This window comes from Crinia signifera, chromosome 6 (assembly GCF_055691185.1).
Source record: "Crinia signifera chromosome 6, ASM5569118v1, whole genome shotgun sequence".
In the NCBI taxonomy this organism is placed as follows: Eukaryota; Metazoa; Chordata; class Amphibia; order Anura; family Myobatrachidae; genus Crinia; species Crinia signifera.
This window is the reverse complement of record NC_139222.1, coordinates 70,669,514-70,691,743: the sequence shown is the minus strand read 5'-3', so window position 1 is coordinate 70,691,743 and position 22,230 is coordinate 70,669,514. Positions and strand designations below refer to the sequence as shown.

At 42.7% G+C, this 22,230-nt stretch overlaps 1 protein-coding gene across 10 annotated transcripts in view; it reads right to left on the bottom strand.

Moving 5' to 3' along the window:
* Positions 1-10,280: 10,280 nt before the first annotated feature.
* The window catches only part of ZMIZ1 (zinc finger MIZ-type containing 1), a 293,441-nt gene continuing 281,491 nt past the window's right edge, over positions 10,281-22,230 (bottom strand). For 9 of the 10 annotated variants that reach the window (XM_083146266.1, XM_083146270.1, XM_083146269.1 and 6 more), the window contains 4 exons: positions 21,715-21,962; positions 19,225-19,388; positions 18,854-19,093; positions 10,281-10,727 (listed from right to left, as the gene is read on the bottom strand). In XM_083146266.1, the coding sequence (XP_083002392.1) occupies positions 10,620-10,727; positions 18,854-19,093; positions 19,225-19,388; positions 21,715-21,962 (760 nt within the window). In that variant the 3' untranslated portion in view covers positions 10,281-10,619. Of the gene's footprint in view, positions 10,728-12,347; positions 13,432-18,853; positions 19,094-19,224; positions 19,389-21,714; positions 21,963-22,230 lie in introns of those variants that run through there. The other variant, XM_083146264.1, reaches the window with a different exon arrangement.

Below are 22,230 nucleotides of genomic sequence, written 5' to 3'. Positions count from 1 at the left end.
GATACCAAAAGGTTTTATAAACACAAATACAGGACTCCTCCATGGGTCCGGGGCACCACCTGAAATCTCAAACCCCCAACTCCGCACCTGGACTGGTGTTTGCGGCGTGCCAGATGGGAGCCGGACAGTTTCCCGACAGTCGGAATTCCGACAGTCATTAACCCGACGTCGGGATCCCGACCGTCAAAACCCCGACACTCGGGGTCCCGACGGCCACCAGCTATTTTCCCTCATGGGGGTCCACGACCCCCAGAGAGGCAGAATAGTATAGGTGGCGAGTGTAGCGAGCCACCGTGCCCGCAGCATGGCGAGCCCGCAAGGGGCTTTGTTGCGCTCGCCCCACTGTCTAAGTCCGGCCAGTCGGGATCCCGTCGGGCTAATGACTGTCGGGATCCCGACTGTCGGGAGCATATACCACACCCGTGCCAGATAGCATATGCGGGAACAGACCAAGCTGGGAGCACCTCACGTGTGTCTGCCCGGCTGCTCCCCGCTTGGTCTGTTCATTATTCATGATTTTGATATGGCCATTTTATGTCACGTACGTGGAGTACATATGTCTGATGAATAAACTTATCTTATATCTGCACTATGGAGCACCTTTTACATGTTATATTTTAACAGATACTTCTTCACCCTTTTGATTTAGGGCTAATTTGTGCAAAGGAGAAGCAGTCCTATTTGCGGTTTTATAGTGACTACTTTGTCCATACCCGGTGAGGGTACTGGTTAGCTGGACTATAATAATAATGATAATGATATTTATATAGCACTTTTCTCCCAATAGGACTCAAAGTGCTATACCATTGTCTTTACAGCTCAAAATACAAAACAAGCTTAACAGTAGAAATCAGGGTACTTGTGTAGTTTCACAGCGCCACCGCGCTACAAGTCTGTGTTTGAAACTTGGCAGCTTGCCAGACTCTGTGTTTAACTGTGCGCGTGCCGCTCTAGCTGTTCTCTGCGCAGCGCGTGCCTGCTTTACATATGTAATCTACGTTATCATCATGGGCGCTGCCAAGCGCTGACAGGTCATTGTGGTACTTGTAGTTCCACAGTGAAATAGACAGTCCTGCACACCGCTGACAACGGGGGCATGTAAACTGGACACCCCGGCACACCGCTAACGTACGGGGCTTTTAAACTAGACACCCCGGCACACGCTAAAATTTAGACGCTTTAGCATCTAAATCCAGACTCTGCACCCCAGCACACGCTAAAATTTAGACGCTAAAGCGTCTAAATCCAGACTCCCTGGAAACCGATAAGAAGGGGGCATCTAAGTTTAGACGCTAAAGCGTCTGAATTTAGTTGGGTATAGGGGTATATAGGGGTGCACTGTGCAAAACACTCTTAAACCTGTTCACAATGACACTAGTCGACGTAACAGCTGTCGACCTTGTTAATTCCACTATCCACATCACCCAGAAGCGTGGCGAGCGCAGCGAACCCCGCGAGGGGACGCAGTAAGCGTCTGACCAACCTTTTCATACCCCCACTATCCATGTCGGCGTGGAGCTGATTTTATAAAGTGTGGTGAGCGCAGCGAGCCACCGAGCCAGAAGCGTGGCGAGCGCACGCGTATACCTGTGAAGTAATCCGCATCCGCTGACCATGCTTCGCGATATAAAATCAACTCCACGCCGACGTTGATAGTGGGGGTATGAAAAGGTCGGTCGGACGCGTACCGCATCCCCACGCTTCGGGGTGGCGTGGATAGTGGAATTAACAAGGTTGACAGCGGTTACGTCGACTAGTGTCATTGTGAACAGGTTTAAGAGTGTTTTGCACAGTGCACCCCTAAGTACCCCTATACCCAACTAAATTCAGACGCTTAGCGGTTTCCAGGGAGTCTGGATTTAGACGCTTTAGCGTCTAAATTTTAGCGTGTGCCGGGGTGCAGGGAGTCTAGATTTAGACGCTAAAGCGTCTAAATTTTAGCGTGAGCCGGGGTGTCAAGTTTTGAAGCTCCGTGCATTAGCGGTGTGCCGGGGTGTTCAGTTTACATGCCCCCGTTGTCAGCGGTGTGCAGGACTGTCTATTTCACTGTGGAACTACAAGTACCACAATGACCTGTCAGCGCTGGGCAGCGCGTGCTGCTGCTGCCCAGCGCTACGCTGATAACGTAGATTACATATGTAAAGCAGGCACGCGCTGCGAACAGCTAGAGCGGCACGCGCACAGTTAAACACAGAGTCTGGCAAGCTGCCAAGTTTCAAACACAGACTGTGCGCGTGGTGGCGCCGTGAAACTACACAAGTACCGAAATCAGTAAAATGCTTGAGTAAATAGGTACGTCTTTAGTCTATTTTTTAAAGACTCTACAGGGGAGGCTTCTCGCACAGTGTGAGGAAGAGAGTTCCATAGAGTTGGAGCAACAAAGTTGAAAGCTCGACCCCCAGATGAATTCAGGGAAATTCTGGGTACTGTTAGTAGTCCTCCTTCAACGGACCGCAGTAATCGAGTAGGACAGTAAGGAATCAGAAGCTGCTGCAGGTACCTTGGGCCCTGCATATATATATTAATTACACTAAACATCAGCAATCACCTTTCCTAGTTTTGGGGTGCCCTGGGACAAATAACCAGATTATAAGAACACTAGAAAATGCAGGAACTTACCATGTAATTCGGTCGTGGTATCATGCAGGGCCACTCCTGGGTTGGCCCCTTGCTTCCTGGGTCAGGTTGAAATGCCCTGGAATTTTTTTTTTCCTTCAAAATTGTTTTTATTGCAAAGAATGAAATATAATAATAAAAAGTATCATTGAATAACAGTGTACAATGCATACATTTTAAATTTTCTCTTTCCATACAGTCAGTAGTGAATAATGCCCCTTTCCCACTGCAGGCTTTACACGGTAAAATGCCGTTTTTTTAGCATTTTTAAACGGCTAGAGCTGCAGTGGGAAAGCTCCAGGTTGCTTTACCCGGGTAACAAATACCGGTATTTGTTACTCGGGTAAAAAGCAGTGTTTTACCCGTGTAAGAGCCGTTTTTTTGGCAATGGGAAAGGGTTTTAAACGGTATTTAGAAATAATAATAAAGGTTAAGAACACGGTTAATGTACATATTCCGTATGGAATGGGTGGAGGCGACACTCCAAAAGGAAAAAAGGGTGAAAGAGCTCTTTGAGTCATGGGGAGCTATCATAGAAAATCAACCAACTACAATAAAGATACATTTAAGACAATGCTTCCAAACAACAAGTTGGTACGAAGCAAGAGTAGCATCGCATGAAGATCCGATAAATATCATAGACAGTTAGGCAATGGATAAAAAAAAAAAAAAAACAACATGGCTCCGTAACGTTTTATATGATTTGTTGTCTGATTATTTTGTAAAATTTTGTATTATTTGTTGTATGTTTATTGATCTAGTTTTTATGAGTTTGGATTAAACCTATGATTTTCTCTTTTAACGGAGCACCTAATGAACCAAAGGAACAAATAAGGGGAACATAAAGCAAACTAAAGTAATCGTCCTAGCAAACAAAGGTGGGAAAACGGGGATCGGCCAATAAACCGCACCTGGAAGGACATAATAAGATATAAGACAATTTGGGAGCTCCATTCAGAGAGGAACGTATAGGGGCAATGATCTAATCCTCCAGTCATAAGTGTATACTTGTAAAAACAACGGATGTAATGATATGAAACCTTTCTCTTAAAAATGTATAGAGGAATCTGAATAGAAACCTCGTTGACTAATGTATCAATGTACAATTTGCTTCAAATACATTAATAAATTACAAATGGAAAAGAACATGATTGGTGCATGTGATGTTTTTAATGACAGGCAAGGTTTACTAGAGAGTTTAAACGTGTTGCTTTGTGGTTTACACGGGTAAGTGTGAATGGGACATTTACTGCTTTTAAACGGTAATTTACCGTTTAAAAGCTGCAGTGGGAAAGGGTCTTTGTGGCTCTTACCCGGGTAAAGACCCATTTAAAAAAAACGGGTCTTTACCCAGGTAGGCAGTGGGAAAGCAGCATAAGTCTACAACTAAAATAACAAAACGAAAAAGGGGGTTTGAATAATTATGAATTATCAGCAATAAGAATAGTAAAATAATGAGCATATAATAGATAAGTTGTCTAGATGTATAATCAAACATTTCTTATATATCTAGGTCTTATGTAAACAATCTTCAATAAACAGGAGTAGAGATAAAAACTCTAATGTGTCTGTCTTTCTTTTTTCGTTCCTCACTCCATTTTATTTGATTTTTTATTATGAAGAGAAAAGATAGAGTTAACCTTTTGCCAAAGTGCGCAACAGGGCAATCACAAACATTTGAGAGAAAAAAAAAAGAGAGAAGGGAAGAATTTAAACAAAATGGACAAGGGGAAAAGAAAATTTGAGGAAGGGTGAAAGGCTATGCGCATCCGGAGAGACTCCCCTTTGTTATTAATGAGCAATTGGTGGAAGTCCCGGAATATTTGACCCAGGAGCTATTCACACCAGCACTAGACCAAGGAAGCAAGACCCAGGAGTCCCCCTACATGATCCTGGGACCGAATTCCTTGGTGAGTCCATGCATTTTCTGGTGTGAAAGGGGTATTATAGCAGGGTGTGTCAGGTTTCTGTCTGTTAAAATCCCACTGATGTTCTACTAATTGTCGCTATCCCAACTGCCGTGATTTCATACCAAATATGCTTAAATGCATTGATCAATTTGTGAACTAAAACCCCACTATTTATTTGATTAGTTGTGTATTAAGGGGAGTTATTTTACTATGGAGAGTGTTTATGTTTCTTTATTTATTTAAGCATGTGGTCACAGGTCACTGCACCCCAATCTGGGAATGGCAAGGGGAGTTTTCAACTATTTAAGTGCAGTGGGCTTTTTTTATTTGATTTTATTGCAAAGCTTTGTGCATAACCATACAAAACATGTAGTACAATGCATAGACGTCCAGAATCAATATAAACATGCAGCTTGAGCATCTAGAGAAGTAATGCAGTTTTAGCATTTAATAAAATTGCAAAACAATAAACCATTTAATAAAAGAAAGAGAGAAAGAAAAACAGAAAAGTGGTTGAAGATGGGAATTAGAGGCAAAGAAAAGGAAGAGTGAGGAAGATAAAGGAATATGGAGGGACCACTGAGATAAGATATACAAGAAGCAAGGTTGGGCCTGTAACAAGACTATTACATCAGAAATAATGCTTGATCAAGCTATACCTGACTCCTCAGCTCCCAGGAGGGGAATTGGGAGAATGGGCGAACCATGGTGACCATATCTCACCAAATTTGTCAAAAGTGTCATGTAGGGCATGGATAATTCTTTCCATAAAAATAATAAACCATATCTTAGAAAATACCATTTGAATAGGGGGTGAGAAGGTTGCTTCCAGCTGAACGCCAAAGTTCCCCTAGCGTCTTGTAGAATATGAAGGACCAATTTAATTGAGGGAAGGCTAAGACCTCTATTGGATATCCCTACTATACAGACCATGGATTAAGGGTGATATGTAGTTGAAATATCTTGCTTAAAAGAACCATAATTCTGATGTGGAATTTAAAGTTGCAATCATTTACACTGATATGAATGATTGCCGCTTTAAAAAAAAAAAAAACTGGAGATTTCTTACCAAATCTCTCACTTTCGGAAACTATCATCCTATTAATTTTCCCAATAGTATCAAATGAGGACCAAGAGTTACCCTAAGATCTAGCTCGGGTAGAAATTTGATAATCCCTAATGGAGACAAGATGGGAATAAGTTAGGAAAGCTTAGATTCCACTAACTCTATTTATACACAGGAAAGGCTAGGGGGAATAAGCAAACCAAATGAAGGTCTGGCTTAAATGGGTAGCAAAATAATACTTCTGTAGTTCAGGTAATTTTGGTTAATATTTAATTAACCATTCTGTGATAATAGCTTTCTCATGCACCCCAGGTTAGCTCATTTATCCTAAACCTGTGACAGCTGCCCACTTAGTGCTAATTCAGGAGTTGTTTTGGTGATTATCTCACCTTTAAAAGACATACATTGTTTGGCAGATGAGCTTTAAACCAGGAAACTAGCACATGTTCATTTTAGCTATGATGTGTCAGTAGTTGCCAGGTTCTTAAGAGCCCAGTTGTTAGTGTAGGACTTGCAGTGAAATGGGGTTTCTTGGCGATGGGCTGCAAGCTTAATGGCGAGATGTATTAAACTGAAAATGCGGTAAAACCGGGGTATCAAAACCCGGTCGCACCGATACTGCATTGTAGGGTATCGCCACCTTTGGGTGGCGATACCCTATATAAGCCTAGGGGCTTCTTTTCGACGCCCGCCGCCTTGCCGACCCCCCCTCTGGCTTACCTTCCTGAAGTGTCCTTCTTGACCCGGAAGGTAAACCACTCCTCCCCCTAGTGAAGCAGCCGGACATCCTTCCGGCTGCAGGGGGGAGGAGGAGGCGCCGCCGGGGACAGCCTGCTTAGCTGTCCCCGGTGTGAGGGGAGCAGGAGGCAGCAGGAAGGTGACGGAGACCGCCCACACACCACAGTACAGGTATCGCGGGGAGTCTCCGTCACCGCACCGCGATGCCAGCCGCATATGTTAGTACATATGTGCTGGCATCGCGGCGGGGGGCCGCGATGTATTTTAATACATCTCGCCCTAAATGCTTTGATCAATTCATGAACTAACATCCCATTATTTATTTGATTATATGTGCATTAAGGTGAGTTAGTTTGCTATGGTGAGTGTTGCACCCCGTTTCTTTTATACATACAGTATACACGCTTAAGCGGGATGTCATTAAGTTCTGCCCCATGATGGAAAATGACCCGATTTGGCGATTTCCTCTGAGAGGGGGGCACTAAAATGACAAGATTATGACACTTTAACCCCGCCCCCTCCACGGAGATTGGCAGATCTGGTTATTTAAAAGGCGAGGTGAGGGGGAGGAAGCCGCGATCGGGGGGCGGGCGATTTTCGGGACCCTCCCAGCCATTTCGGGAGGGTAGGCAACCCTTATGTATAGGAAGCACACTTTAAATATGAAATGAAAACGTAAGACACTGTGCAGGTTTCATCTGAGTACATATTTATTTGATAAATATAAGGTGGACACAACTAACTACATACAGTTTTGCAAGACTAAAAAGCACAATTACGGTATCTTTGAACATCTTTATGCCTTCACTGCCAGAACGACAAAACTGTTTCCCTCTGGCAGTGAAGGGGATACAAATATGAATGATTAAATTGTACATACAATGTACAGACAAAATACAGTGGCCCTTTTTGCATGTTGTTTTACAGATTGTACCATGTATTTTTTTAAATTTCTCCATCTGATCAGAATATCAAAAATTGTACAAAGAGAATTTGGTTACAATCTTTTTTTTTTATTATTCTTTTTTTATTTATTTCCCCCATAATCCACTATTTTCTTCATTGTGTTTGTGTGTGTTTTACCTCATGTAGCACCGTAAAATACACAGGACTAATGCATGTCAGCTAAAATATTACATGTACATAAAACTAAACAAACAAACAAAAAAAAGTAATTTGTTTTCACAAAGGTTCAAAGTATTTTACAGGAGTGGAAACAAATGTTGTGATTTCACAAAAAAAAAAAAAAAAATGCACCCGGCCATCACATTGCCTGCCCTCCCTAATATAGCGTTATTTCCACACCATATGGAAACACAGGTTTTTTGTGTTTTTTTTTTAACGTTTTCTAACCACTTTTTTTTGCAAAATAAAAAACAAACAAATGCACATTCCCAGGAAAATGAATGTGTCTGTGTTTTATGTCTCTACTGTTCATATACATTATTTACAAAGGGTGTGTGAAGTTCTTTAACCCTGTGTAAGGTCAAAGCATAAGCTGGCAATGCTCTTATCCCTTTTCCCCTCTTTACAGTGAACGGGTAAACTTGATTCCAGTTGAAAAGAGCCTTAGAAACTTTTTTGTTTTGTTGAATTTTTTTTAAATTAAATATAGAATTTCTGCTTGTACTGTGGCATACGCTCACACAGCAAGGTCACAAGTGTCCATTAGGCTATGAAGGGATACACATTGCTTTTTACTTCTATTTCTGGATTGTGACCCCCCCGCCCCCCCCCCCCCCCCCCCAAAAAAAAAAATAATAATAATTTATACCAGAGAGGAATGCAGAAATGTACAAAAATAATTAATAAAACCAAAAAATTGGCATTTTGAGGATAGACTTGCCACAACATTGAGCATGAAGAGTGGTTAGAAAGGATACTGTCTGCACATGCATGGGAAAGAAGTGAACTCCTATGGATAACTAATTGGTAATTATTAACTTTTAAGGACACAGAACGAGTTATTTTGCTCGTACTTAATAACCCGTTTATGGAATTAGCAACATCCTGTGCAAGTGCTTCTTTGTTGTTTATTAGCCACTTGAAGTCTTGTTTTTGTTATAACCATGCAATCTATTTGCCATTTGTGTTAAGGACATTGATATTTTTCTGGGTGAGTAATATTAAACTATGATCATATATTCAGCATAACTGCCCAATTGTGAAGGTGCAAAGTTGACATGGGAAGTAATTTCACTTACCCCCTAACTACTACTAATCAGCCACAGTGGTAACACAAGTAACACACACTGGACTACGGGTGTTGATATTTCGGGTACAAGCAAATTCTATATTGTATTAAAGAACAGAGCCTTATAACTTGGTGTAAAACTCTTCACGTCCACAGTGACTGTAGATGCGTCCACAGTAAAATACAAGGTGGAAAGAGCTGAACGAGAGAGGGATGTGTTGCACAGACTGGGCATAAAAAAAAAAAAGAAAAAGAAAACCACACACACACACATGAGAACAAACCAGGTCGCAAAGCAACACATATTTCTAAAATATCTGAACATATTTACAATATTTTTCTTTAAAATAATTGCATATGAACAGCACGGAGCGCTGCCATCTTACCTTGATAAGACACTGGAATTTAGAAAATGACAAACCTAACAAATAAAATGTGGAGATGCCTTTATAAAAGCCTAAATTTCTATACAATGGAGGCACACACACACACAGAAAAAAAAACGTCAGGAATTTCAAACTGCTAAGTTAAAAAAAATGAACAGGTAACATAATTACTTTGCCCCCCACCCCCCCCCCCTTTTTTTTTTCCTTTTTTCATTAAATAAAAAAAAAATGTACAAAATACGACTTTGGTGATAGAAAAAGGAAAACAAAAGTCAACAAAATAGAATTGTTTGGTGTGTCATTCACATCTGTACAAGCACAACACACAGGCAAAAAAAAATAAAAAAAAAAATTAAATGAATATCGTAAAAAGGACAGAAGATGAGGAAGCTGGGACACACAGAGAGAGGGAAATGCTTACACAGAGCCAAGAAGAAGAGTCTTCCTTTAAACCTTTTTCTTCTAAAGTGACTGCAGAAGACGTGTTAACCCTTTTACTTACACGCCAGGCCAGCAAAGGAGAAAGGCAGTGAAAACGATAACAGAGAAAGTAAATAACATTGATTGGCACACATGCACTTCTGTACAAATATAACAACAGTTTTACAGAAGCAAGCAGCATTAAACACACCAGAAGCACAGAAACTGTGTCAGACTCATGCATTTAGACCCCGCCCCACCCTCACACCTCTAAAAGGTACCTCTTGACCACAAGGTGGCTGGAAGGAAGATTGCACAAATAACACACTTTTTTTTTGTCTTTATGTGGGTTTATATCAAAAGTAAAATAATCACCAGGCAAGTAAAAAAAAAAAAAAATGAGGGCAGTTATTGTGTAACAGTCTTGTTGGGTTAAGCAAAATAATTAAGAACAAAAACATAACCCCTTAAACTGCTTAATTTATTTTAGCCTACAGCAATGCCCCTTTTTGCAGCTTAAAAATGAAAGTAAAAGAAATGAGAAAGTCAGGAAGGACCAGCCAAGTTGCTGGGGAGGAGTCCATTTTGTCCTTTAGTTCCCATGCTGTTCGTGTAAAGTCTGTGCACTCAGGAACCCAGAACGTCTAACCAGCCTGGCCTGGGTGTTTTCCTTATGAATGCCACAATAAAAACAGGAGGAAATAAACCCCACAGCAACAAAGAAGAGGTGCAGGAGGCCCCCCAGCAAGGCTATCAGCTTTCTCAGCACTCGTGGGTGGTGTGAGCAATGTGTCTGCCCAAGTCACTCACTGCTCGGAAACGTTGTGCTTTGTGTGTGTGCGCACGTGTGTGTTTGTTCCATCTTACTCCCAATGTCATGGTTCAGTTCTTCTTTTCCAGCTGGTGTGAGACTGGTGGTGATATGGAGGCGGGGGAAGGGGGGGGGGGTGTAGCACTGGGCGTCAGTAGGCCTTACGTCTCTATAACCTCCACCGCCAATTCTTCTTCTTAACTTGCCTAGTGAGAGCTTTGTCTTCAAAGTTTCCCATGTATCAACCTCAATATGGGTAAACCAGGAAGCACCACGTGTGAGGTCTACAGGCAGCCTGGAGCTGCTCGATGCCCCCTAGTAGCGTCACTGAAGCGCATCAGTCTGAGGCAAACACAGCTGTGAACTTGCCGGGAAGGCAGACATGATGGGTAAGGGGTGGAGTTTCCAGAACTGCATCTGCCTTTGTGTGTCCTGATCAGCTGAATTGTCGACTGGGGAATGGGAAAACAGCTGCAGTTTAGTTGTTCTCAAACAGTGAGAGTAGGTCATCATTGCTGTTGTTGGGCAGATCTGGAGGATCCAAGTAAGAGAGAAGCTCATCTGGGTTAGTTAGCTCCGGAAGCAACTGCAGAAAGGGCATAACAAATAATGATTACGCTATACATCACAGTTACAATTATCACATGGTTAATCATTTTTTTCCTCCATAAGATACATGATAATTAATTTAATGCCAAATAATATGAACATTATTGGCATATGTACAACATCAATCCGTGCCCTTAGCTAATTTTTAGTAAAGCTTAATCAGTACTATGAACTAATGAGAATTTTCACATCTTGAGAACAAAGTGGATGTCAAGGTCTTGTAACAGTTACATTCTAGCACCCTGCACCTGGAGTTCATTTTTCCTGCTTGGGGTGCTTCTAGCACAGTCTGGTCTGTATTTGAGCACTGGGAAACAGACCAGAATGTGCTATAAGCACTACAGCAGAAATAGACACCCCAGGCATGAAGGAGGAGCCATACAGGGTGCTAAATGAACACTATTGGTATTATATTGGAGAACATGGAACGGACACTTTGTCACAAGTTCACATTGAGGTAAATTGTAGTTCTGTATGTACACATAGTAAGGGCGGACAGGGTGACATGCGCTGATTATGTTGCAATGTGTAAAACTACTTTTAGGGCTAAATTTACTAAGGCTTCTAAAAATCAAAAGAGGTGCTGTTGCTCATATCAACCAGATTCGATCATTTCTGTATTGCTTCCTAGAATATAATAAACAAAATCTGATTGGTTGCAATGGGCATTTAATTTATAGAATGTACCCCTTAGTCAGTGCAATGTCAATCAGTGGCATAACTATTACATTTGCGCTCCCCTGCCGAAAATGTTGGCAGCGTGACTCCCACACACACATGCCTTACCCCTCCGCATCATGATGTGTCCACCGCCGGTCTTTTCTGCGGTCCTGGCGCTCCTCGATCTTCTGCTAATGAATACTGACCCTCACAAAATGGCTGCCCCTAACAGCAGACCGTTTTTAAGGATGCTAGAGGAGGCCGCCGCTGCCGTCGCCTCCTCTAGCATCCTCAAAAACTGTCTGCTGTATGGGGCAACCATTTTTGTGACTGTCTGTTTTCATTAGCAGGTCGGAGCCAGGAGGAGAGCCGGGACCGCAGCCACAGATGCGGCAGGTCCCGGCAGGTGGCAGCGGCGTAACAATAGCCCCGCAGACCCCAGGCGGCCACACTTTCTAAGCGCCTCCCAGCCACTGCGGGGTCTGCGGGCTATTTTTACGCCACTGATGTCAATTCTCATGCACAGTTTGCGCAGCTCAATATGTGTGTATAGCTGTCTGTATTAACCTTGTAGACAAATGTGCACAGGGTGCAGACACAGCATTTGGACGTGGCTGAAAAAGCAGGAGTGCGAGTACTAAAAGTATTCTTTTAATCTAGTTAATTTCTATATACAGTAATAAAATAATAACAAAAATATTGTTGTTTCCTGAATTTATTAGATGACGCACTAATAAAACAGCTACAAAATATAAATCAATAGAATAGCTCAAAACGGGAATAAAATGCCAAAGCTTAGACTCCCTACAGACATGTACAACTTTCCACGGATATATTTTAGTTTTCAAACAAAAAGGAGCAATACCAATATTAATAGGAAGGCACAGATATATATATATATGCGGCTTGCAAAATAATATAAAAAGTGAAACATTGATGGTTTTATATAAAATATTTATTGTTGCTTCAGTTGATGGTTTGCAAAATCGTAAAATCGCAAAATCTAGCCCATAATAGAGAGAGACTACCGCTGGACGATCCCTCCTATGTCTTATGCTGCAGCTCCCTCTAGTGGCGAAATAGTGAAGGGCTCTCAGTGCCTCATAAATTATATATTGGGGAAACCAATATTACATAACCCACTGTATTCACTTACTGAAACAGAACATGTGTTAAGATGCAATACTGGTGGAGCTATGGTAATTTTAGAGGAAACAAAGGGACATCCTAAAATATCATAGAGATGAGATACAAACAGTTTTAAGGTCTCCCAAGAAAGTCTAATGGTCGGCCTTATATTCATAGCTTTGTACCTCTTCATTGAAGCATACACCCTTATTCAAGCATAGTTGATTTGACTTTTTACCCAGCCTTTGTCATGAAAGCAGCATGTATAGGAACAAAAAAATATTCTCCACTAAGGTTGGGCTACAGGGGGAGGGGGGGGCAAGAAGCCTCCTGTGTACATTTTTCCTCCAATGTGAGTGTGTAGTGCACCTATATTTTAGCTACTACAGCATTTGAAGTCATTTTTGTAGGGCTTCATATAGTCTTGTATGGTGCAATTTGCTAAGAAACTAAAACTTGCACCTCCAATTCTTTAGATTTCCATCTCCACTGCGTTAAGCACTCATGAGTTCAATGGGGTCAAATGTGTGCCCATACAGCCTGCTGCAAATGCCTCCTAAATGAATATCATTCGGGTGTCTGGTGTAGGGTGAGCAGGGCTGCCTTCCATGCAGTTGACCCAGGTTTGATTCTTGGCCAACACATGATTTGAACAGTCTTTGCGGCAGACAAGCAATACAACAATGGGCCGGCAACAAAGAATCCATGGTTCAAGGCCCAACAGGTTCAGTTCCTGACATTATCCCCCCCTCTTGAGGGACGTCCTCCGGACGACCTTATTCCAGGATTGTTAAGGTTACATGTTGATAGAATTCCAGAACCAATCTTGGAGCAAGGACATTTTCTTCAGGCTCCCAAGATCTCTCTTTTTGGGGAAATTAATGGAAAAAATGCTGAAAGAAAGAATTGTAGAATATCTCAAATCCAGCATCTAACCGACTGCTGTGCCTGCATGACTATGGTAGAACGTAGCTGAAGTTTATCTAGACACAGTCCCACATCGAACAGTAATACCTAAACTGGGACGCTTGAGACTGGATGAGATATTGATAAAAGGATACATGACAGAGATGCAATAAATGTATTCATAAAGGGCAAGATTACCAGGGGGGCTGTACAAAACGCTGTACTTGGAGAAGTCCTTTTAATACCTTCAACGTGACATTGCTATTGGCATTGAATAGAAAGTATACTTTTGTTGAAGAAGTCAGTCTAGACCAGGTGTTCCCAAAGTCGATGCACAACAGTACAGGTTTAGTGATATCTGGGTTTCAGCACAGATGGTTAAATCAGAATGACTGCGGTACTAATTAAGTCACCTGTGCTCAAGCATGGATATCACTTAAACCTGGACTGTTATGGCCCATACACACTTGGGCGATTTGGCATAGCATGTATGAATAACGATGATGGAGATAATTGCTGGGCTGAAAAACGCTCAGTGCATACACACTGAACGTTTTTCGCCCGGTTTAGCAATTCTCCGTGGTGGGCGACTTTAGAGTTGGAAGCAGCTCAAACGAGTAAACTGACCTGCTTTCAGCTCAAAGTCCTCCAGTGTGTATGGGCCTTAAGTGTACCTTGAGGACCGAGATTGGGAAAGCCTAGTCTAAACACACAATAGGAGTTACCAGAATGGTGATGTGAGTGCTAATTGCAATGTTATACCTGTAATGTAAGAACTGCTAAATTGTCCTAATCTAATGCAAAATAAAGTTTTCATGGCGTAAAAGACAACTACAGAGGATGAAAGGATATAAAAGTCACTGCTTGTGCTGACTAAAACAGACAAGGTATTAAAGTCAATGGGGCAAAGTAGATGAATGCTCAATTGCATAGAAAAAAATATATTAGTAAAAAAAAGAAAGAAATACCAGTGATGTCACTATACAGGTAAAAGAGCATACCTAGGAGCATTGTATTCAGTTCTGGAGGCCACATCTCCAAAGGGACCAAAATATTAGAGATTGTGCAAACATAGGGTAACTTAAATGATGCATGGCCTAGATCAACAACAAATATGTATAAGCTCGAAGTGGAGTAGGGAGAATGGGGGTATAACTGAAAATTACAAATATATGAAGGGTTTTAACTAATTTAAGGAAGGAAGCAGACCAAGAAGTCATTGCAGGTTTATGGGAAGTCTGAGGTTAGTACTTGACCAAAAAGGTAGTACTGTACATACATGTAATAGCCTTCCAATATTGATGGTAATGGCAGTGTTAGAAGCTTAACATGACTATAGTATAAGACTATACTCAATCCCAATCAATAAAATCTAAAACTCAAATAGGGTATGAGGTTTTTAGAAAATAAAATATTTTTGTTTCTCTATGGTCTGAATCTAATTAGCTATGCTAATACTTGTAGTAGTGCCTGGGACTATTCAATTGCTACCTGCTGAAGCCCACTATAAGCCCGCAGTCCGCACTTAACATATATCAATGTACTACAGAAGGGGTTTCTGCCTCATTGCAGTTGCAGAGAACACGCTAACCAATAGCTCTGGGTAGCTCTCCCGGATTCTATATGTGTATGTGCATTTGTTACAAATTTACAGCATGAGGTAAAGGGCTTGTAATTGAATAGTTCCAGGCATAAAGATCTGAGGCTACAAAATCTTTTCCTATGGCTGCTAATTGTATCCAGCCTAATACCTCCACCATACTTTCTGTTATATTGTACTCCTACAAGTTCAATACAGTTTCCTACTCTTTACATGCAATTTTCCTACATCTCCCCTACCAAGTTAAGTGAAAAATTATGGTTTGCTACAAAAATTCCAAACTGTGCTATAACCTGTAGGGGCTCAGACACATCCAAATTACACATCAATGCCATGGGATTTACATCGTATTTCTCTGTTGGCTGACATTCGTAGAAAAGAAGAAAATGCATGAGCACACTAATTACTAATCAGGACAATTCTAATAAACTCTGCAATGTAACATGGAGTAAAATTAAGTTCCTTAGCATAATCTTACCCCAAAATATGGGCCCAACTACCATGACCAGGTGACCTTATCAGGTGGTCCCCTAACATCCCTATGGTTCAAGACCACAAGTAGCAGTTTATGTGTTGGAAAGTGCTACATAAGAATTAGCAGCTGAGCGCTAGAAGTGTTAGGCGAGAAGCAGTAATTAAGGTGTTACATAAGTAGAAAGCAATTTAAGCTCTACAAAGTGTTACATTAAGGGTGAAATTTTAATAGGATGAGAGATTCAGAAAGTGAGAGATTTGGTAAGAAATCTCCAGCTTTTTTAAAGCAGCAATCATTAACACTGCAAACCCAGTTTGATTTTGCAGTGTAAATGATTGCCGCTTTAAAAAAACCCTGAAGATTTCTTACCAAATCACTCACTTTCTGAATCTCTCATCATATTAAATTTCACCCTAAGTGTTGCAACAATGATGCCCCACAGCAGCTCCATCACACCAACTAGGGGGCCCCACACCCAATTTCATGACCGACATTAATGAAAAAAGGAAACAAAGATGCTATAATTCATATTGCTCAGATGATTCCTCTCATACTATAAGCAGTAATAGAAAAATAAACTGTGCTTGGTTGCATTCTTCCATGTTCTTCAAGCAATAAAGGTATGGTTCTAGGCTAATAAACTATTTAGAATGAGCATAAAGAGCTTTGCAATATCAATGTAGAGTTAATGCAAACAGACTGGAAAACAAGGTCTTAAGGCCCCCATACATTATGCGATTTGGGCCTGATTTCACCCGATTCGGATGAATCGGGCTGTGAAATCGTCCCAAATCGCATGTTTTGACACCCTATCCGACCCGATGCGCGGTCCCGTGCGCATCGGATCGGAGTCGGGCAGTCGCACTGGCTGCACATAAGATTTCCTAAATCTTATGTGCAGTCTCCGGGCAGGGTCAGCAGGCTAGGGAAGCCGGGGAACTGCAGGGAACAGCCGGCGGGGGACGCCGGGCATGGGGAGAGGCTGGCAGGGGCAGCTGACACACAGACAGCGGGCGGGGGGACGCCGGTGAAGGTGAACCGGCGAGGGGAACAGCTCACGTGCTGGGCAGGAGGACCAGGCATCCGCAGCTTCAATACAAACGAATGGGGAGGCAGTAATTGGCTGAGAGCTCTCTCAGCAATTGGCTGAGAGAGCTCTCAGCCAATCACTGCCTCCCCATTCTTTGTATTGGGTTTTTCTTCCTTGCAGCTGCGGCTGCTGCCCTGGTCCTCCTGCCCAGCACGTGAGCTGTTCCCACCGCCTGTTCACCGGCGTCCCCCCCGCCCGCTGCCTATGTGTAAGCTCAGCTGCCCCTGCCAGCCTCTCCCCATGCCCGGATCAGTGTCACCCGCCTGCTGACTATTTGTCAGCTTACCCTGCCCAGCTGTTCCCTGCAGCTCCCCAGCGTCCCCCACCCGGCTCTCCCCCTGCAGCTCCCCGGGGACTGCATATGATAAATCCATGAGATTTATCATATGCAAAATTTGGCACATCAAGTGCCTAATCGTGTGTACCCCTCCCGGGGAGCTGCAGGGGAAATCATGTCCGACTTGTCCCTAGGACAAGTCGGACTAATGTATGGGGGCCTTTAGGTTTGCTTGTGTCAACTTTTCGGCATCTTAACTTAATGCATGTAGACCTTCTGCCTGTCCACCAATAGTGGTCGACCTACAGTAGACACTATCAAACTAATGACCGCATACCCTGGGTTAAGTGTCCGGAGGTATGGCTTAATGCCCTTGAAGCAGCTGAGGCAATGGCAAAAAAGTCAGACTTTCAGTTTGCATCTAAGGAGTAAACAAGTTGCAACTGGATAACTCTGGGCACTGCCAAATATCTCACTACATATTAAAGCCACAGACATAACTATTGGACAAGTGCTACAAACTCACAGCAAGGTGCCAGCTGATAATCACTACAGACTAGGGGCCAGATGCACTAAGCTTCAAATGGAAGAGTGATAAACGACCAACCAATCAGCTCTTGCCTGACATCTTTCAAACACAGTCTGTGACATGGCAGGTAGGAGCTGATTGGTTGGTCGTTTATCACTCTCCAATTTATCACTTCTGAAGCTTAATGCATCTGGTTCTAGCACTGCAAAAGCGCTAGTCATAGCACAGAAGAAAAGATGTAAGAAAAGATGTAAAAATAGGAAACCTGTACAACAATAACTGCACAGAAAGGAGTCGGTCTTCAAGGGCAGAAAAGACTAAACACATAACTGCATAAAGGGGAGTACTACCCATTAACAGCCACAATTACATTAAAAGCAGAAATAGCGATTTACATCCAATACACTTTCTCATCCGTCACACTTGAATGGACTTTGATAAAATCCTCCAAAACCGGATGAACCTCCTTATTGTTTACTCTGCACGGTTGCAACTAAAACCTCAACACTTGAGCAGGAGCCCACCCACCATTACACCTACTCCATGTGTCTTCCATTTCTAGAATGAAATGATTTGGCTCAAATACAGGCTGAAGCAAAACAGGAAATGGCTGGGCGCCACCATCACGTTAGCAAGGAGAACCCTACTGCAGTACTACATCCACAGATAGACCACATCTGCCGCCCCAGCCAGCCCACTGACATCAGTTCCATTCCAAAACAATATGATTGATGTCTAAGTAAAATATATGGTAGCTGAACAGACAAACATTAATATTTAAGTCTCTGAAAGAGAAGGAAAGCACCGGTAGGGCAAGCTTGCAGTGTTAATGGAGACACTTGGACTTTGAATCAGTTGCCTTAGGCCTACATTTAGCGTCAGAGAATCTCCCATGTATAATGAATCCTTGTTATAGGTTTAAAAAAAAAACACATATACAATTTGATAATAGGTAATAGGTTAACCCTACTTCAAATGACAGTCAAAAGCTCGACCGCATATGGTCGACAGGTACAAAAGGTCAAGAAGGTCATCCAGTCAACGGGTAAAAGGTCAATTGGTATAAGTGTACGATAGCAATATATATATTATATATTACTTTTTTCATATTCTACTATCCAAGTGGACTACAACTGGGAATAGTAACGTGTACAGTGGTAGTGGATGTACCATGCCTAAAGCGTGGCGGGCGAAACGAGCCACATGAGGGGACGTAGAACACTTATTGGGGGGTTAAAAGTGTGAAAAGTGATTTACAATAAAAACTTAAAAAATGCTGTATTGGCCTTTTTGTACTGTGAACCATAGACCCTGTTCATCATAAGACTCTCTTGACCATGGTCATGTTGACCATATGGGGGCAACTTATCCACTGTAGACCTACAGTAGTATGGGTCCACCCATTAATCCATACCCATATAAATCAGCACAAACTTACATCCAGTGATGGTTCAGGCATATCAGGAGGTCCCTGTCCACCTGGCTGACCTTCTAACACAGAAGAAGGGTTAAAAGACATGTCCCCGTGTGGGTGGTTGGCAGATTGTGGTGGGTGTCGAGGTTGAGGTGCTGGTCCACCATGATGTAAAGGCTGCCCAGGCTGGCTGCCTGGATGTTGCGGGTGTAAACCCTGAGGCATTGCACCGTGAGGCTGCTCAGAATTTCCCACGTGAGAGATCTGCAAGAGAGTACAACCAAAAAAAAAATGATGAAATGTGGCTCGAAATAAGATATATACAGAAGGTAATCATGCACAGTTGAAAGGGAGAGATAAAATCAGTGCTACTATGCAGGGTAATCACTACTTACAGAGTCCTGCATGGAGTGGCTGAGAGGTTTGTCTAGCGATGACATACCACCAGGCATGTCCGGAGGGTGAGACAGCTGGGGCGCATGCATGAAATCATTCATTGTTGTCCCACCTGGTGCTCCGTGAGGAAAGTCAAAGTTACCATGACCTTGGTAACTGTTACCTATGCATAAAAGAACAGAAGATGGCTGAGCAGATAATAAGTGTATATTTATTTGTGATTGCTGATCGGTTTCTAACAGTAAACACTAACACTACACAATATTTTAGAAGATATCGCTCAGAAGGGCCCTTCTGGGACACACATTTTAAAAAAAAATTGTTGCGTGCACACACAATATCGTTAACGATGCGCACTATATTGTTAAAGATGCCCGCATCGTTAACAACACCCCCCTTCCTCTGGGTGTGGTACGGGACTCCGACAGTCGGGATCCCGACAGTCATTATCCCGACGTCGGGATCCCGACTGCCCGGAGTCAGACAGCATGGCGAGCGCAAAAAAGCCCCTTGCGGGCTCGCTGCGCTCGCCACGCTGCGCTCGCCACGCTGCGGGCGTGGATTCTATTTTCCCTCTATGGGGGTCGTGGACCCCCACAAGGGAAAATAGCAGGTGGCCGTCGGGCACCCGGCTGTCCGCGTTTTGACAGTCGGGATCCCGACTGTCGGGAACCCGTCCGGCACCCCCTTCCTCTCCGTCAAATGAACATGTAAATTTTGGGTATGTAGTAAACTTGCATCTTTATCCCGCTTTAATGATATTGTTCAGTGGGTACGCACTGCATCGTCCATCCCTGGCACAAATAACGGCAGTGCCTGGGGGTTGTCTAGTGTGTACGGGATATTGTGTACATAAAAATTGAAAAAAAAATTATATTATTTTCTATTCTATCTCTCTTTCTATACTGTACCGCATAGGGTGTTTAGGACCCACCCGATACACTGCAGCTCCCTATACACTAGGACGCACTGATACTGTGACTTGAGCGCTTTCTACCTACCATCCACTACTACATAAAAATCAAGCTCGTCATACACTAAACTTCAATACAAGAACATGAAAACTCTCCTGAAAATTCTCCACAGAAATGAAGCATTGTCTTCACATAAAAGGGCTGATTTATCAATCAATAAAAAGAGTGAAGAGGTAGAGCTGTGAAGAAGTTACCCACAGCACCCAATCAGCTTTGAGGTAGCACTTATCAATTGAGAGGCTGATCCCGATTGGTCACTATTGGCAACATCTTCACTCTGTTTGCAGTTTAATACATCAATATCTAAGTGTTCAATATAAAATAAAAAGTACAGTTCATCACTGCATGGGTGGCCAATCTCTGAGACGCTCGCTAACCTAAGTCACTCTCTGGTGCCTTAGATTAGTGGCGCCCTGCTCCGCAAACATAGCGGGCAGCTGACTTCCGGTGACGCCAGCTGCCCGCCCACGGAAGGCCGGTAGCCGCCCCTGTTCGCATTGGGATGCCCAGCATTTTCCTGGGTGCACCCAGCCTTTTCTTGGGTAAACCCAGGAAATGCAGGGCATTTGCATGCGAATGCCACCTACCCGCCTCCTGCAAGCCCCCACTGCGAGCGACACGAAAACTATGCAAGTCTCCGAGGGAGCGACCCCAGTGAAGACCTGCACATGCGCAGATCTTCAACATCGGACGCCATTGCGAATTCGCAACTTAGCAAACTGATCAGAATGAGGGCCTCTGTCTGCGAAATATAACAGAAATATTAAACTACGTATTACCATTTAAAAAATAATGATCTCTCCGGTTTAAATCCTTTATCAGTATTACCAGAAATCAGGAGTTTGTAAAAATATTTTGTAGTAAATATAATCCCCACCCACCCCGAAGAGTCTTTCACTATAAATAATGTAGGCAATTTGAAGAAAAAACAGATCCCTCCTATTGGGGCAGATGTATTAAGCCTGGGAAGATATAAACTAGAGATAAAGTGGAAGGAGATAACGCACCAGCCAATCAGCTGTGTTTGAAATATGACAGTTGGGAGTTGATTGGCTGGTGCGTTATCTCCTTCCACTTTATCTCCAGTTTATCTCTTCGCCAGGCTTAATACATCTGCCCCATTGTAACAAAGACCCCATCAGAGTGACCTGTGTATATACATTTGATAATGGTAAACTGCCAAGGTGCACTTACTTCAGTTATATAATAGAAGACAACACTTGCTCATGCTACCCCAGCAGGTTACATATTTAACAAATGTCTCAGACAAGTATAAACAAAACGTAGTTTCTCAAAAGTACATAGAAATTCTGACAACGAAGTAATAATGAAATGCAGACACAAAATTCTACTATCAAGTCTCCATGGCAGAATGTTGTACAGTATATTTACTATATAAAGGCAGGTCACATTAATTGTACTACTTTAAATGTGCTTTTCACACTGGATGCACAAAACAACGCAACCCCGGTGAAGTAAAGCTCCCTCTTCAGTCCTTCCTTGATAAAGTCTTACCTTGTCCAACATATTCGTTCGCATTACCACCGCCCGGCGGAGGGGGCAACGATGGATACGGTGAAGGTCCTGGCCCCAACGCTGCAATCATCTCCATGACATTGGGCATGATCATTTGACTGGGACTCATAGTCTTAAACCTCTTGGAGGGAATCCCGTCAGGATCATCCTTGATGTGAATCTCGGACTTTATGGGTACCGGCCGCCAGCTGCAGGTGGGGTCAATAGTCACTTCTTCAAATTCCGAGCTATGGAACAAGGAATGATGGCAAAATGAGATTACTCCAGAGCATAAAGAATGAATAATATGATACGTGATAAAGCACATATAGGATACTTGAAGACACCATTGGTGTGATAGGGTGTGATTAATACCCTCTAAAACATACAGAGTGCATATCCAATAGAAATACTGAAGGAATGAATACCCAGCACCTTTAGGTGATAACAACACTCCTAGCCGATGGTGATGACCATATAAACCAATGCAGTAAAAGGAAAATAAATTTAAATTTT